This window comes from Camelina sativa, chromosome 17, assembly GCF_000633955.1.
Source record: "Camelina sativa cultivar DH55 chromosome 17, Cs, whole genome shotgun sequence".
Taxonomy (NCBI): Eukaryota; Viridiplantae; Streptophyta; class Magnoliopsida; order Brassicales; family Brassicaceae; genus Camelina; species Camelina sativa.
Window position 1 is genome coordinate 1518609 of NC_025701.1, and position 15365 is coordinate 1533973.

The 15365-nt window shown below is 36.2% G+C and overlaps 4 protein-coding genes across 7 annotated transcripts in view; 2 read left to right on the plus strand and 2 right to left on the minus strand.

Moving 5' to 3' along the window:
• LOC104754549 (dymeclin) overlaps window positions 1-173 on the plus strand; it is a gene marked incomplete in the record, with an annotated part of 11723 nt that extends 11550 nt beyond the window's left edge. Inside the window, 1 exon segment of the mRNA XM_019238643.1 lies at window positions 1-173.
• On the plus strand, window positions 649-5916 carry LOC109124472. Of its 3 annotated transcripts, none has more exons than XM_010476765.2 (11): window positions 649-1424; window positions 1754-2018; window positions 2168-2330; window positions 2430-3198; window positions 3294-3723; window positions 3816-3997; window positions 4244-4400; window positions 4478-4705; window positions 4786-5136; window positions 5224-5325; window positions 5409-5916. In XM_010476765.2, the coding sequence occupies exons 1-11, from the start codon at window positions 940-942 to the stop codon at window positions 5685-5687; spliced, it is 3411 nt and encodes a 1136-aa protein (XP_010475067.1). In that variant the 5' UTR covers window positions 649-939; the 3' UTR covers window positions 5688-5916. The 3 variants fall into 3 exon arrangements, with proteins under 3 accessions (XP_010475067.1, XP_019094836.1, XP_010475068.1); XM_019239291.1 differs by having other exon boundaries at window positions 2433-3198; XM_010476766.2 differs by having other exon boundaries at window positions 650-1424; window positions 2463-3198.
• LOC104754551 (3-ketoacyl-CoA synthase 2-like) lies at window positions 6040-14234 on the minus strand. 2 transcript variants are annotated; one of them, XM_019239292.1, is made up of 3 exons: window positions 13361-14234; window positions 13080-13240; window positions 6040-6824 (listed from the first exon to the last, which is right to left on the minus strand). In XM_019239292.1, exons 1-3 carry the CDS (start codon window positions 14120-14122, stop codon window positions 6170-6172), a joined length of 1578 nt encoding a protein of 525 aa, XP_019094837.1. In that variant the 5' UTR covers window positions 14123-14234; the 3' UTR covers window positions 6040-6169. The 2 variants fall into 2 exon arrangements, with proteins under 2 accessions (XP_019094837.1, XP_010475069.1); XM_010476767.2 differs by lacking the exons at window positions 13080-13240; window positions 13361-14234 and adding an exon at window positions 7984-8847 and having other exon boundaries at window positions 6040-6985.
• LOC109130075 (3-ketoacyl-CoA synthase 2-like) lies at window positions 12352-13044 on the minus strand. Its single transcript, XM_019239293.1, has one exon. The coding sequence runs from the start codon at window positions 12949-12951 to the stop codon at window positions 12460-12462; it is 492 nt and encodes a 163-aa protein (XP_019094838.1). The 5' UTR covers window positions 12952-13044; the 3' UTR covers window positions 12352-12459.

Sequence of the window (15365 nt, forward strand, 5' to 3'; positions counted from 1 at the left end):
GTGTTCAAATAAGATAATACCAAAAAAAAAGACGTTAATTATTTTTCTCCAACTTTTATGTTTTTTTTTCTTAACAATGTAGCTCGGTCTATATTTCAACACCCATGAGTAAGTAGGTACTCTCTTGTGTAAACAACGAATTGAGCTTCTTGAGTCGGAATGTTTTTTTTTTCCTTTAATATATTAACCATATAATTTTTCTGCATAGATTTCCATGAAACTGGTTGATTAAATTAGATTATACAAATCATTATTATGTCTCATAACTTAAAAGAACAGAAGAAGGACAAATTACATAGCATCCACAAGTATAATAAACAGACAACCTTAGCATCTTAATCTGAATCTAAAATCAAATAACCCACTAAATTCCACGAACACACTTTAGAAAATTTCCATTTTATCGAGAAATAACCAGTTTGGATTGACCCTTATTGTACTTTTGTCCGAAAATTTTACGATTATAGAAACAAATTTTCCTTTTTTTTTCCTAACTCTTTTTGCCTTAAGCGCGTGAATGGACTTTTTATAAATACTGTCGGTATTAGAAAACAAAGTATATTTTACATTTACAATTTTCAGATACGTTTGTATTAATCATTATTATTATTATTATTATTAGTATAATACTGTATATGACTGCTACGTCTCGTCGAGAATCTAGGGTTTCTCTTTCTCTCTCTCCGTCCATGATTTGTAGCGCCTCCCTCTCTTCATCCTCCCTCCCCATTGCTTCTGGGCTTCCCCATCATGTTCAATTAAACTTTATTTCTCGCGCTTCACCTTACAGATCTTCTCTTTATCCCTGAGCTTTTTTCGCGAGTTTAACCTAATTTTTAACTTATCAAGCTTCGATTTTTTTTGTTCTCCGATTCGATTTCGCTGAGATCTATCAAAAAGGTCTCAAATTCGTGCGGGTAAGCTATTGGGCGCATTGAAATGGAATCGAAGAACATAAAGGCTGCTAATTTAATTGAAGAGGGAGACATTGATGGAGGCTCCGAGAGTGGTAGCGTTATAAGTTTGGAAGATGAATCGGTCGTTGATGTTTCCGGTCAAAACCTGGAGTTTTCCCTTCTGGGTGATGTGGATGATTCGGTGAAAGGTCTCTACTTTTTCAGAAACGTGTTCAATTTGATACCCAAATCGATTGGAGGGCTTGGGGGATTGAAGAAGCTCAAGTTTTTCAGTAACGAGATCGATTTGTTTCCGCCGGAGTTGGGGAATTTGGTCAACTTGGAGTACCTTCAGGTGAAGATTTCGTCACCAGGTTTCGGCGACGGCTTGTCTTGGGATAAGCTTAAGGGTTTGAAGGAGCTCGAGCTTACTAAAGTTCCTAAACGATCTTCAGCTTTGACCCTCTTGAGCGAGATTTCTGGGCTCAAGTGCTTGACAAGGCTCTCTGTTTCTCACTTCTCCATTAGGTAAAAAAGCTTACTCCTTTTTATCTTCTAGTGCTTCAGTTCCACCTTCTCAATGCTTCTTAATACTAGGTAGCATTTATAACTCAAGCAGGTGGTTGCTTTTGACAGTTTCTGTTGTGGATCCGTGTAGAATTTCCAGGAAACGTAAGTTAGATCATTATTGATTGTGATACGTTTTTGTGGCTGCTTAATGCAGTGTTTTTAGCATGCTCTATGTGATTGTTATGAAGAAAATATGTGAAATTTGGTTGATTTGGAATTGGGTTTAGGGTATTCACTACTTTGAATTACATTGGACTGGTTTTAACTCTGTCTCCCACTTGTTGTAGATATCTTCCCGCGGAGATTGGATGTCTTAAGAGTCTGGAGTACCTGGATCTCTCCTTTAACAAGATCAAGAGTTTGCCTAACGAGATAGGTTATCTGAGTTCATTAATGTTCTTGAAGGTTGCTCACAACAGGCTGACGGAGCTTCCACCGGTTTTAGCTTTATTACAAAACTTAGAAAGCCTGGACGTATCTAACAACCGATTGACAACTCTGGATTCTCTCGATTTAAGCTTGATGCCTAGACTCCAAATTTTAAATTTACAGGTACTTCTCTGATTCTCTCTCTGATTTTTCACAACATTGTTATACTATTTGGATGTGTACTCTCCGTGTGACCCAAAAACGTGACATTCTGTAGGAGTTCACGGATTCTTTAATCTGACAGAGCTTCTTTGATTTTCTGTTGTTTGAAGTACAATAAGCTCTCAAGTTATTGCTGTATTCCCACATGGATTCAATGTAATTTGGAAGGAAACTATGAAGCAATGGGGGATGATACTTGTAGCAGCTCCATGGTTGAAATGGATGTATATGAAACCCCGTACGAGAGCAATGTTATAAGTGTTCCTCATAAAGGTTAGAGTTTAATGTTTCTTTCCTTCGCATATGTACTGTATGAATATAAAGTTGAGAGTATGATAATTCTTTCTTTTAAATCGTTTATATTTCTTACAGAAGGGTGTATTATCTGTTTCCACGTGGGTGCAGGCTCCCACCGTAACCAATTAAATATGTCAACTGGGATCTCTTCCATGAGTAGATGCTTTTCGGCTCGAAAATCATGTAAGAGGTGGAAACGGAAACAGCACTACTTCCAGCAAAGGGCAAGGCAAGAGCGTTTGAACAACAGCAGGAAATGGAAAGGGGAAGTCCCTTCCGAAGGATTAAGTCTGAAGATGGAAGTCGAAGAAATTGCGAAACAGGGCATGAATGTTCCACAGAATGCTGAAAAAAGTTTAGTTGATAGAGTCTGCTTGGATGACAATGATAAACTGTCAGAAGAGGCTTCTGTCATTACTTCTGATGAGGAAAGGAGCAGTCTTAAAGCTAATTTTGTTTCTGACAATTCCCGATGTGTGGAATCCCAATTGACGAGTGAAAGGGAGAACAACAAAAGTTGTGAGATCAAGGCATCGTCCACCTCTTCAGGAGATACACCTAGTACTGCAGACTATAATTCTTCTTCTGATAGGAAGGAACGAAATCTCAAGTCGAAGCGATGTAGTGAGAAGTATCTAGATAACCCAAAAGGCTCGAAATGCCGTAGACCATCTACCGATATTTCTAATTTATCGCACAAATACAGCAAAAGCTCATTTTGCAGCACAGAAGATTCTCTTCCTGACGGCTTTTTTGATGCTGGACGTGATAGGCCCTTTATGTCTCTTAGTAGATATGAGGAAATTTTGCCTCTTGATTCACGTGAAGTCATACTCTTGGACAGGTAGTTACTATCACTTTTAGTATATCGAGAAGCACGATCATTTATATATATCCATAAGCTGAAGCTAACTTTACCCTCTTTTGGTATGTTTAAAGGGCGAAAGATGAAGTGTTGGATGCAATTACAGTCTCTGCTCGAGCCTTGGTAGCTAGGTTGAAGAAATTGAACTGTTTAGCTACAGATGTAGATGAAGCTTCCATCGACAACTTGCAAGTTGCATCGTTTCTTGCCCTTTTCGTATCAGATCACTTTGGGGGAAGTGACAGAACTGCTATTGTTGAAAGAACCCGAAAGGCAGTGTCGGGTACAAACTACCAGAAACCCTTTATCTGCACCTGTTTGACCGGGAACCAAGACGACTTGACTGCTCTCAACAAACAGGTCTCAACTACGGCTGAAGATGTCATTTTGTCTGATGTGTGTGAAAAATCCTTGCGTTCGATTAAGTCCAAGCGGAACTCTATAGTAGTTCCTCTAGGGAAACTGCAATTTGGCATCTGTAGGCACAGGGCCTTGCTCATGAAGGTGCTCGATTTTTCTAATGCTTTTGGATATCTTAACTCTTTAGTTTCTGTTTAGTTAATTGCTAATATTTGTTTCTTGTATTTTGTTTCTAGTACCTTTGTGATCGCATGGAGCCTCCTGTACCCTGTGAGCTTGTTAGAGGTTATCTAGATTTCATGCCACATGCCTGGAACGTTGTCCCTGTAAAGCAAGATTCCTCATGGGTTCGTATGGTAGTTGATGCTTGCCGTCCTCATGATATCAGGGAAGATACAGATCAAGAATATTTCTGCAGGTATAACATTTATCACTGTCTGCTAGATTCTTTAATCTTGACTTATTCTCTTTTGATAAATAATGTAATGATCTTTTATTTTTCTTGTCATTGATGTGAAATTAGAGTTCGGGCTACTGATTGTGCAGTTATATACAAACAAACAAATAGCTAACCAATCTCTTGAAAATTATTGTTGATTTGAAAATATAATACAGTTTTGTGTTGAATGACCAATCTCTTTGTTGTATATTCTGATTGCCACAGGTACATTCCCCTTAACCGGCTAAATGAATCCATCTGCGCAAAGGAAAATTTAGAACCAGGATGTTCTGTTTCTTCTCTATCAACGGGCAAAGGAGTAGAAAGAGCTAACAGTAGTCTTACCCGATGCAAGCTTGGCTCCACTGAAGCAGTTGCAAAGGTTTTGTTTTTACCTTTTGTAGTCTCTATCTGTTTCACGATTAAGTAAATTTACTGAATAGTTTCTTATTTCATCAGATGCGTACATTAGAGGTTTCTGGAGCTTCCTTAGATGACATTAGGACTTTTGAGTATACTTGCTTAGGAGAAGTGCGGATTTTAGGAGCTTTGAAACATGACTGCATTGTGGAGTTATATGGACATGAGATATCGTCCAAGTGGATGACCTCAGAAAATGGACTTGAACATCGACGCATATTGCAATCTTCTATTCTGATGGAACACATAAAAGGCGGATCTCTGAAGGTAACATACTTTTTCTCAATCTATATTGGATGTCTTTGTAACATCAATCAAAACCTTCTAAATGGTTTTATTGTACTCAGGGTCACATTGAGAACCTCTCAGAAGCTGGTAAGCACCATGTTCCGATGGATCTAGCTTTGTCTATTGCAAGAGATATCTCAGGGGCTTTAATGGAGCTGCACTCAAAGGATATAATTCACCGCGACATAAAAAGCGAAAATGTTTTGATCGATTTGGAAAATCAAACGGCAAAGGGAGAACCCATTGTGAAGCTTTGTGATTTTGATAGAGCTGTTCCACTTAGGTCTCACTTGCACGGATGCTGTATTGCCCATGTGGGAATACCTCCTCCTAATATCTGTGTCGGTACGCCACGATGGATGTCCCCTGAAGTCTTCAGAGCAATGCACGAACAAAACTTTTACGGACTTGTACGTTCTCCAAACACTGATTCTCTTGTTCATCAATGTTTATCTTTACTCGTCTCCTTGGTTATGAGCTTGCTTCTGTTTTCGCAGGAAGTGGATATCTGGTCATTCGGTTGCCTAATCTTTGAGTTGTTGACTCTACAAAATCCATATTTTGATTTATCCGAACTTCAGATTCATGAATCACTACAGGTTTGTCTCACTTTCACTTACATGATCGAGATCTTGTTAATATTATGATTTTAACGAGTTTGTTCTATCTTACTCTTAACCAGAATGGCAAAAGACCAAAGCTACCAAAGAAACTAGAGACACTGAGCTCTGAAGTAGAGGAAGACGATTCAATTAACAAACTCTGTGAAGAGTTTGACCTAACCGAATCTGACTTAGACACAATGAGATTTCTTATCGACGTGTTTCACCAGTGCACTGAGGAGTCTCCTTTAGATCGTCTAAATGCAGAAGACCACCATGAAATGATTCTTTTACAGACAAAAAGAAAGAGTAAATCTCCTAAAGGTAATTCCACTTCTCCGCAAAGCTCAAGCCTTTAAAGGCTTTGAAGCTTAAAAGAGAGAAGAGCGAAGATAGAAAAATTTGATCTCGGTCTCTTTAAAGATTAGAATTATGTTGTCAACAATTTGGGTCTAAAGCTTCATAAGCTTTAAGGGAACGAGAGAACTATATATATAGGTGGTAATTCTTTCTTGTAACCTTGTTTGTTTCTTCATTTTGTAATTCCTCATGTTCTTAGTCTGTATCATTTGATTTGTAGACACTAGACACCATTGTATCATTCTTCTTTCAAGTTTTTTATTTAAACAAAGAAACCTTATATATTTAATATAACGTTCTTTTCTTGACTCAATTTTTAATTGCGGTTTTCTTGCAAGAATTTTGTTTGAATTACTTTTAAACTCGCTTCGAGCATAAAATATATGGATTGAATATATTGGGAGATGTATATATGTGATGTGAATCATATTATACATGAAGAAAAGAAAATGAAAAAAGAAATCGAGAAAAAAAACAACTATCAAGATTCCGACGAAGATGTGACAGCACTGACAGGAGATATTCTTGGAACTGGCACGGGAAACTCATGAATCTCATCAATCCATGGATTAGTCTTCTCCTTGGCTGGATTGATAGTTCTCAAAGCTCGCCAAACCGCACTATTACACTTAAATCCCGATCCAAAAGCAATCTGCCAAGTCCTATCTCCTCTCTTGATCCTCCCTTTAGCCTCACTATACGCAAGCTCATACCAAAGCGAGCTACTCGAAGTATTCCCAAACCTGTTCAAAGTCATCCTCGAAGGCTCCATATGCCACTCAGAAAGATCTAAATTCTTCTCAATCTCATCAAGCACCGCTCTGCCTCCCGCGTGGATGCAGAAGTGCTCGAATGCTAGCTTGAAATCAGGAATGTAAGGTTTGATTTTCTTGACATTGAATACTTTTCTCGCGACCAGTGTTGCGAAAAATAGAAGTTGTTCGGACATTGGTAGAACTAGTGGTCCGAGAGTGGTTATGTTCGTTTTGAGAGCTTCTCCGGCGATGGCCATAAGGTTTTTGGAAAGTGAGACACCGATCTGTTTGTTGTCGTTATTGTCTTCACGTTGGTAAACACAGTTGAAGGCGTTGTCATCAGCTCCTTTGTGTGTACGGACAGTGTGGATGAGTTGATATTTTGAGCGGCGGCGGTCCGAGGAGCGGTTAGAAAGGAGAACAGCGGCGCCGCCCATTCTGAAGATGCAGTTTGAGAGAAGCATTGACCGGTCGTTGCCTAAGTACCAGTTTAGGGTTATGTTCTCTGTGCTCACTACTAGTGCATATGAGTTTGGTTGGACCTGCATGCATATCGCAATTGAAATATTAAGACATTATGTGTATGTCAGTATGTGTATACGTATGTCAATATTTTTGGAAATTTTATATATGGTTGGTATTATTTTATTTTTACGTTATACTGTTTACAGTTTTGCAATTTTTCAGTGTGATAAAATAAAATAATATAGTTGGAAATGAAATATATATAATGAAACTTGCAGAACACATGCATGGCACCATACGTGAGACCTTACGTGTAATAAGATTATTTATGAAACTTATACTCCTAAAATTGGTGATATTGTTCAACAAACCTTCCCTCGATTAAACATAACTAAGCAAGCAGCCAAGCATGACACGTCACCTATCAATTTGGAATAAATTCATCCACATAACGGAAGATTATCAAATGTATCTACCTAACCTTATTCTCTCCAGCTTTGTCTATCTACCAAAAAAAAAAAAAAAACTATGGCGATTCTATATACACTCCGACAGGATCTTACCTACTATCAACTATGCAAATGCAGTCATAACATACCACACTTTGGATTGATTGTAAGATATGTGTACTCTAGTGTTAGTAAGTATTATATACACTATACACACACACACATATATATATATAGATAGATTGTATTCTAAATACATGCATGCATTAGTACTTGCTATGAAGACAATGTATAATTTTCCAATTGTCACAACTACCACCTACCTACAAAATAAGCCTGGCACAACCTTCATAAAAAGTACACGTGCTCATAAAGACGCTAGAGCTTTTGCCATGTTCTCATATAAAATCAGTAACCCAAAAATTCATATAGATAATGACATGACGTGAAGAAAACTAGAAAGGTCCCAACCTCCCCACCCAAATTAAATTAACTTTTTCTCTTTGTCACGATATTCTTATTTCTTATCAGATGGTTCAATTGATGGCGAACCTTAATTAGTATCAAATAACAATAAAAATGGTTGTTAATTTGTAATGAAATTTCTTAATTGAATAAATAATTACCTGAAGAAGCTGTTTAGCGAGATCAATGGAGATAAGACCGGCACTACAACCCATTCCACCAAGATTATAGCTCAAAATGTTTCCTCTAAGCTTATATTTATTCACGATCATAGCCGATAGAGAAGGCGTCGGATTAAACAAGCTGCAATTCACCACAAGTATTCCAATATCCTTAGGCTTCACACCGGTTTTTTCAAGCACTGCGTCTATAGCTCCAAACATAACCGTCTCGGCTTCTTTCCTCGCCTCGGACATACATGGATTCGGCGGGACACGTAAGAGAGCCTCCGGGAAGTAAGTCTTTTGACCAAGACCCGAACGTTCGAGGATCTTTTGTTGGAAAGCGAGGTTGTCTTCTGTGAAGATACCGACGCGTTGAGACCGGTCCATGAATGTTTCTCGTGTGCATATTAGAGAAGGGTCGGGTTTGTAACAAGCAAAATCGAGGAGGAAAATTTTGCGAGGACGGGTTGTGAAGTAGAGGGTGGTTAGAAAGATAAGAAGAACAGCGAAGAGAGTGGAAGATAGGAAGTGGAAATTGAGAAGGTGGTTGAATAAAAGAGTAAGATCGGAGAGATGGAAGGAGGAGGCTGCGGCGAACAGGACGGGGAGGAGGAGGATGTAGACAGCGTTAGATATTAGGTAATGGTAACCGAGTTTAACGTACTTGAGGCGTACCGATAAGAGGAAGTTTGGGAGTTTATTGTTTGTTACATGAACGGTATTGTTCATGTGATTCTCATTCATGGTGGGTCTTTTGGTTTTAAAATGTGATCAAAAGTAATTATAAGACCAAAAAAAAAGAGAGAGAGGAGATTTTAGTGTTTAATATTGTATAGAAAGAGATAACTTATGGCCTAAAATGTTGGAGTATTATTGAGAATTTATAAGCAAAGTTTTAGAAAGAGAACGAGGCAATTTAATACAAATGTATGGTACGTAGTCCCTATGGGTATTGTTGAGGCGGTGAGCTAACTATTCATTGATTCCGTTTTGAGACCGAATCTGATCACACATGTACGTAGTCCCTATGGGTAGTCCACCCTCCATTATGATGTCTATTGCTTTTCTACTTCATTTTATTTTGCTTTGATGTGTTATATTTTCAATGTAAGAGTTTAAATTATTTTTCAAATTCATCACTATAATGTTATTTTATTCTGTAAAATTAGTTAATGAAATAGTAAATAATCCAATCATTCTACTATTTTATGGATAGGTTTTTTTTTTTTTTTTTTTCAAAACTATTTTATGGATAGGTTATGTNAGGTTATGTACAAGGAAAATCGTTTTTATTATTCTCCCAACTGCTAAGGAACTATGAGAAATAGATTGCATACGTGTTATTTTATCCCCCAGTTTACAGGGGGGATGCATGCACTCTTTGAAACAATAAGTTGAGATGCATTGACATATCTAAAATGACTTTAATGGAAACTATATAAAACTTTATACAAAAAAAAATGGAGCTATATAAAACAGAGTAAGGTTTACCAAAAAAAAAAAAAAAAAAAAAANGAAGAAAGGATAATTTGTAGGAGGTGAAAGATACAACTAACTCCAACTAAAACCTAATTCCAATCAAATCGTTTAATGGGCTCATCATTCATCAAGATTCAAGAAGGGCGATTTAATGAAATATGTGGGTACTTATTTCTCTATTCATACATTTTTTTAAAAATATAATGTAAGATTAACCTTTATTTGGCAAATATTAAAGATGCATGATACAAAATTATAAATCATTGAAATGTCAATAACATCTCAAAGTTTAGGTATTAGAGAGGTGAAGAATCAGAGACGTGAAAGGTAGATGCTAATGTAATACTTTCTCTGTCCCATTACAAAAGATGTTTAGGAAGATTTTATGTCACACTAATCGTTTTCATCATCAACACCGTCATCACCATCATTGTGTCTTTAATATCTTTGGTATCATCAATTTGATTATGATCTTCAGTTTGAAGTTATACTGATTATTATTGTTACGATTTCTTTGAAATTGTTTCAAAACAGTTCAATGTGAGTTTGTCAATGTGTCCACATGTTTTTTTTTTTTTTTCTGTTGATGTCGTCGTAATTGCCCACACACATCTTATAAATTGTAGTTTGCGTGCGCACTGAGATTTGGCATATGTTTTATTATAAATTTATAAGATAATGTTGTGAAATTATTATAAATTTATAAGATATTGTTGTGAATTTCGTGACGAAAATTGAAAGATTGTGTGGTAAGTCACCCAAAATTTTAGAATAGTAATTTTAAATAGAAAAGGGACTATAAATGCCGAAGAACTTCTAACCAAACAGAACTATTTTGGGCAAGAAATGTGATTCGTGGAAGAACCATCATTATTGCTATATTGATCTATTGTAAATTCTTTACGCGTATTATATTGTATAGCTTACATACAAACATCTTTTAGCATCAATCAAAGCGCAGCATTTAATTATAAGGTAAGCTCCTCAACATCCAACTACTTCATCATTAGTAACATTTACAAGGTTGGCAGACATGTCAATATAGTTAGTAGTTAGGTATCACCACATTTATCAATGATTCGTATTGACACTAGATTTTTGGAACACACAACTTTGTTGGTGCAATTGTAGTAACAAAACACTGATTTTTTTATAATACTTCAAGGTATTGGTTATTTCAAGCACTTGTGTGTGTATGTTTTAATGTTCAGGTTTTTCGTTTGTTTGATGTCCAAGCTAAATATTTATATTACATTTATAACTAACAAAACATAAGTTTTCATTTATAGAAAAAACAAATTCATGACCAACTCTATTGAATACAGGCAGATGTGGTTTGAATAAACCGGCCATGGATATTTTATACTCTTTACTAGACACACCTTAATCGTTTCGATGAGGTTACAAAAAAAAACCTGAATGCTAAATTTACATGTTCCCAGTTGCAAGTGCCTTTATATCAAAAAACAAATTGAACTTGTGAAATTTCTAATTATCAGTAACTAAAATCAAATGATATGATCTAAAATTAGCTTCGTTTTAAAATCATTTAATGAAATTAGTATCAAAATTGTAAAAAAAAAATGAAAATTGAAACAAAAATACAAATACAAAAATATAAAACAAAATAATAAAATCTGTATAAAATATTAAATGACATAGTTCAAATCCAGTTAGTTTTCACATTATTTTTAGTTTCAGAAAAACTGAAAATCTTTATAAAAAAAATAAAAATAGTATTTTTTTTTCCTTTTTACTTAATGAATGTTAAAAAATGAGAAATTCCTCAAAATACTATAATTTCAGTTGTTTTCCAAAAATACTATACTTAATTTTTTTTTCCAACAATACTATAAACACAAAAAAATGATTTTTCATTGATAGAATTTTTTTTAAGATTTGGATTGACACATTAAGATATTTAAGATATAGTTTTTTCGAAAATGAATTTAGTGTTTAGGATTTAGGGATTAGGTTTTGATAACAAAAAAATTCAGTTCAGTTGGGTTGTTAAAAAAAAAAGGTTCAATTTTGTGGTATTTTTAGAAAAAAAAATAATACATTTTACTGGTATTTTGGAAAAAAGAAACTTATTTTAATGATATTTTGTAGATTAAAAACAAGAAAAAAAGGATGAGATGGAAATTGTCAAATTGACCTGGCCAATTGGATGCGTTTTCTTCATGGGCTGCTCGAAATCCTTTATTGGTTATGTTGGGCTCTTATAGAGAGGTCTAAAGAGTTTCTTTGACTTTGCTGATATGGCAGAGCAGCTAAAGAGTGGCTGACTCCGATTATCTTGTGATATCTAATCATCTCGTCGGTGCTCGTGTGATACTAACGGCTACATAGCCTTACTGCCGATCGCTTTTTTTGTTTTGTTTCTGGAACGAAGGGTTCATCGAGAGAACCCTTCCGCCGATCATCTTTCGTTACGCTCGTTTCCGGTTCGTGAAGTCTTTGGGGAAGAGCCTTCCTTCCCAACGTCGAAGATCAAACAACTCATGAAATTTGTAGAAGATAATTAAAAAAGAATCAGAGAAATTGCGAATGAAATTGCAACTTTCTCACTCAATAACTAGTGTTTCTCTGGAGTCTGGACTGTGATTCAAAAAAAAATGATTAGAATATAGTATATTTATAAACTGATTTGGGGACTCAAATTTCCTTTTTGAAACTCTTTTCTGTTGTTTCCTTTTTTCTTTGTTGAACAACAACAACAAACCTCTGTTTTCCTTTTTTTCTTTGCCAAATTCTTTAAAACGCAGCGTTTTTGCATTTTCTACGAAACGCATCGTTTTATTGCCAGTTTCTTTTAAACACAGCGTTTTGAAGTTTCTTAAAACGTATCGTTTTCCCCAATTTTTGTCAAAAACGCACCGTCTGTGAAACTTTTAAACTCGCTTCGAGCATAAAATATATGGATTGAAGATATGTGATGTGAATCATTATTATACATATGGAGAAAAGAAAAAACAAATATCGACGAAGATGTCACATTGGAACGGGAAACTCATGAATCTCATCAATCCATGGATTAGTAGTCTTATCCTGGGCGGCTGGATTAATAGTTCTCAAAGCTCTCCAAACCGCACTATTACACTTAAAACCCGCTCCAAGAGCAATCTGCCAAGTCCTATCTCCTCTCTTGATCCTCCCTTTAGCCTCAATATACGCAAGCTCATACCAAAGCGAGCTACTCGAAGTATTCCCATACCTGTTCAAAGTCATCCTCGAAGGCTCCATATGCCACTCAGAAAGATCTAAATTCTTCTCAATCTCATCGAGCAGTGCTCTGCCTCCCGCGTGGATGCAGAAGTGCTCGAATGCTAGCTTGAAATCAGGAATGTAAGGTTTGATTTTCTTGGCTTTGAAGACTTTTCTCGCGACCAGTGTTGCGAAAAACAGAATTTGTTCGGACATTGGTAGGACTAGTGGTCCGAGAGTTGTTATGTTCGTTTTGAGAACTTCTCCGGCGATGGCCATTAAGTCTTTGGAAAGATAGGCACCGATTATTTTATTGTTGTCTTCACGTTGGTAAGCACAGCTGAAGGCGTTGTCATCAGCTCCATTGTGTGTACGGACNCGTACGGACAGTGTGGATAAGTTGATATTTGGAGCGGCGGCGGTCCGAGGAGCGGTTAGAAAGGAGAACTGCGGCGCCGCCCATTCGGAAGAGGCAGTTTGAGAGAAGCATTGACCGCTCGCTGCCTAAGTACGTGTTTAGGGTTATGATCTCTGTGCTCACTACTAGTGCATATGAGTTTGGTTGGACCTGCATGCATATCACAATTCAAATATATATATATAATATATGGTTCAATTAAATTTTCTTATCAGATAGTTGATGAGTTTTAAATTTGTAATGAAATGACTTCATTGAATAAATAATTACCTGAAGAATCTGTTTAGCGAGATCAATGGAGATAAGACCAGCACTACAACCCATTCCACCAAGATTATAGCTCAAAATATTTCCTCTAAGCTTATATTTATTCACGATCATAGCGGATAGAGAAGGCGTCGGAGTAAACAAGCTGCAATCCACCACAAGTATTCCAATATCCTTAGGCTTCACACCGGTTTTTTCAAGCACTGCGTCTATAGCTCCAAACATAACCATCTCGGCTTCTTTCCTCGCCTCGGACATACATGGATTCGGCGGGACACGTAAGAGAGCCTCCGGGATGTAAGTCTTTTGACCAATACCGGAGCGTTCGAGGATCTTTTGTTGGAAAACGAGGGCTTCTTCTGTGAAGATACCGACACGTTGAGCCCGGTCCATGAATGTTTCTCGTGTGCATATAAGAGAAGAGTCAGGTTTGTAACAAGAAAAATCGAGGAGGAAAACTTTGCGAGGACGAGTTGAAAAGTAGAGGGTGGTTAGAAAGATAAGAAGAGCACCGAAGAGAGTGAAAGATAAGAAGTGGGAATTGAGGAGGTGGTTGAATAAGAAAGTGAGATCGGAGAGATTGAAGGAGGAGGCTGCAGCGAACAAGACGGGGAGGAGGAGGATGTAGAAAGCGTTAGAGATTAGGTAATGGTAACCGAGTTTAACGTATTTGAGGCGTACCGACGATTGGAAGTTTGGGAGTTTATTGTTTGTTACATTAATGGTATTGTTCATGTGATCACTTTGGATGTGATTCTCTTTCATGGCGGGTCTGTTGGTTTTAAAATGTGATCAAATGTAATAAGACCAAAAAAGCAAAGAGAGGAGAATTCGTGTTTAATGTAAAGAGAGAGATATGGCCTAAAGAGTTGGAGTATTATTGAGAATTTATAAGCAAAGTTATAGAAAGAGAACAAGGCAATGTAATAAAGAGTAGTCCCTATGGTCCTCTTGATATAGAAACAACAAGTTGACATGCATGGACATATCTAAAATGATTTTATAAATGCAAACTACAAAACTTTATAAAAAAAAAATTAAAAAATTGGAGCTGAATAAAACAGAGTAAGGTTGACCAAAAAAAAAAGAAGAGTAAGGATAATTTGTATGAGATGAAAGATATAACCCCAACCCTTGATATCATCTTATTCGTAAATTAAGTTCGCCGATAGCTTTTGTACCGGCGACTGTCGCCGCTTCAAAACAAGGTATGTATGGCGTCGCTAATACTCCCAACGGCTCTATAAAGTCCAATTATTAAAGTCGCACGACAGGATTACATGAAAGATAAAGAAGAACAAAAGAAGAAATCAAAGCTTTTTTTTTTGTTGTTGCAGTCGCAATCTCTGTACCTAATAAACATCGTTTAGTTGACTCATTACTTTCTATTTTGCCACTCATTCCTTCATGAACAAAAATTTATAAACAACGTACAATCAAAATAGAAAGTAATGAGTCAATGGTTACCCCACGGGGAGATATGCGGAACAAAATTAGAGTTTATTGAACTATAAACGCGTAGGAGAAAATACGTGGGTACTTATTTCTCTATTCATAAATTTACTGTAAAAATGTAAGTTTTTTTGTCTTTATTTGGCAAAACATGCATGCTAGATACATAATTACAAATTATTGAAATGTCAATAACATCACAAAATTTTGGTATTAGATAGCTAGGTGGTGTGGTGAGGAATCAGAGACGTACGTGAAAGATAAAAGCTAATGTAGTATTCCCTCTGTATAACGATATGTTTAGGAAGTTTATATGTCACTAATCGTTTTCATCATCAAATGTCATATATCGTTGTGTCTTCAATATCATTGCGAATTGGTATCATCAATTCGAGTATGGTCTTCAGTTTGAAGTTGTACTTATTATTATTATTATTATTTTTTTTTTTTGACAATTGTATTTATTATTATTCGTTACGATTTCAAAGAAACTTATTTCAGAACAGTTCAATGCGACTTTGTCATTGTGACTACACTTTTTTTTTTTTTTTTTTTT

Coding starts and splice junctions, on each gene's coding strand:
- LOC109124472 (XM_010476765.2), top strand. CDS start 940: ATGGAATCGAAGAACATAAAGGCTGCTAATTTAATTGAAGAGGGAGAC. Junction 3,724..3,815: donor ACAGGGCCTTGCTCATGAAG/GTGCTCGATTTT, acceptor TTTTGTTTCTAG/TACCTTTGTGATCGCATGGA. Junction 4,401..4,477: donor CCACTGAAGCAGTTGCAAAG/GTTTTGTTTTTA, acceptor TTATTTCATCAG/ATGCGTACATTAGAGGTTTC.
- LOC104754551 (XM_019239292.1), bottom strand. CDS start 14,122: ATGAAAGAGAATCACATCCAAAGTGATCACATGAACAATACCATTAAT. Junction 13,241..13,360: donor TCGCTAAACAGATTCTTCAG/GTAATTATTTAT, acceptor ATATGCATGCAG/GTCCAACCAAACTCATATGC. Junction 6,825..13,079: donor TCGGACCGCCGCCGCTCCAA/ATATCAACTTAT, acceptor CCGCCGCTCAAA/ATATCAACTCATCCACACTG.
- LOC109130075 (XM_019239293.1), bottom strand. CDS start 12,951: ATGGCCATCGCCGGAGAAGTTCTCAAAACGAACATAACAACTCTCGGA.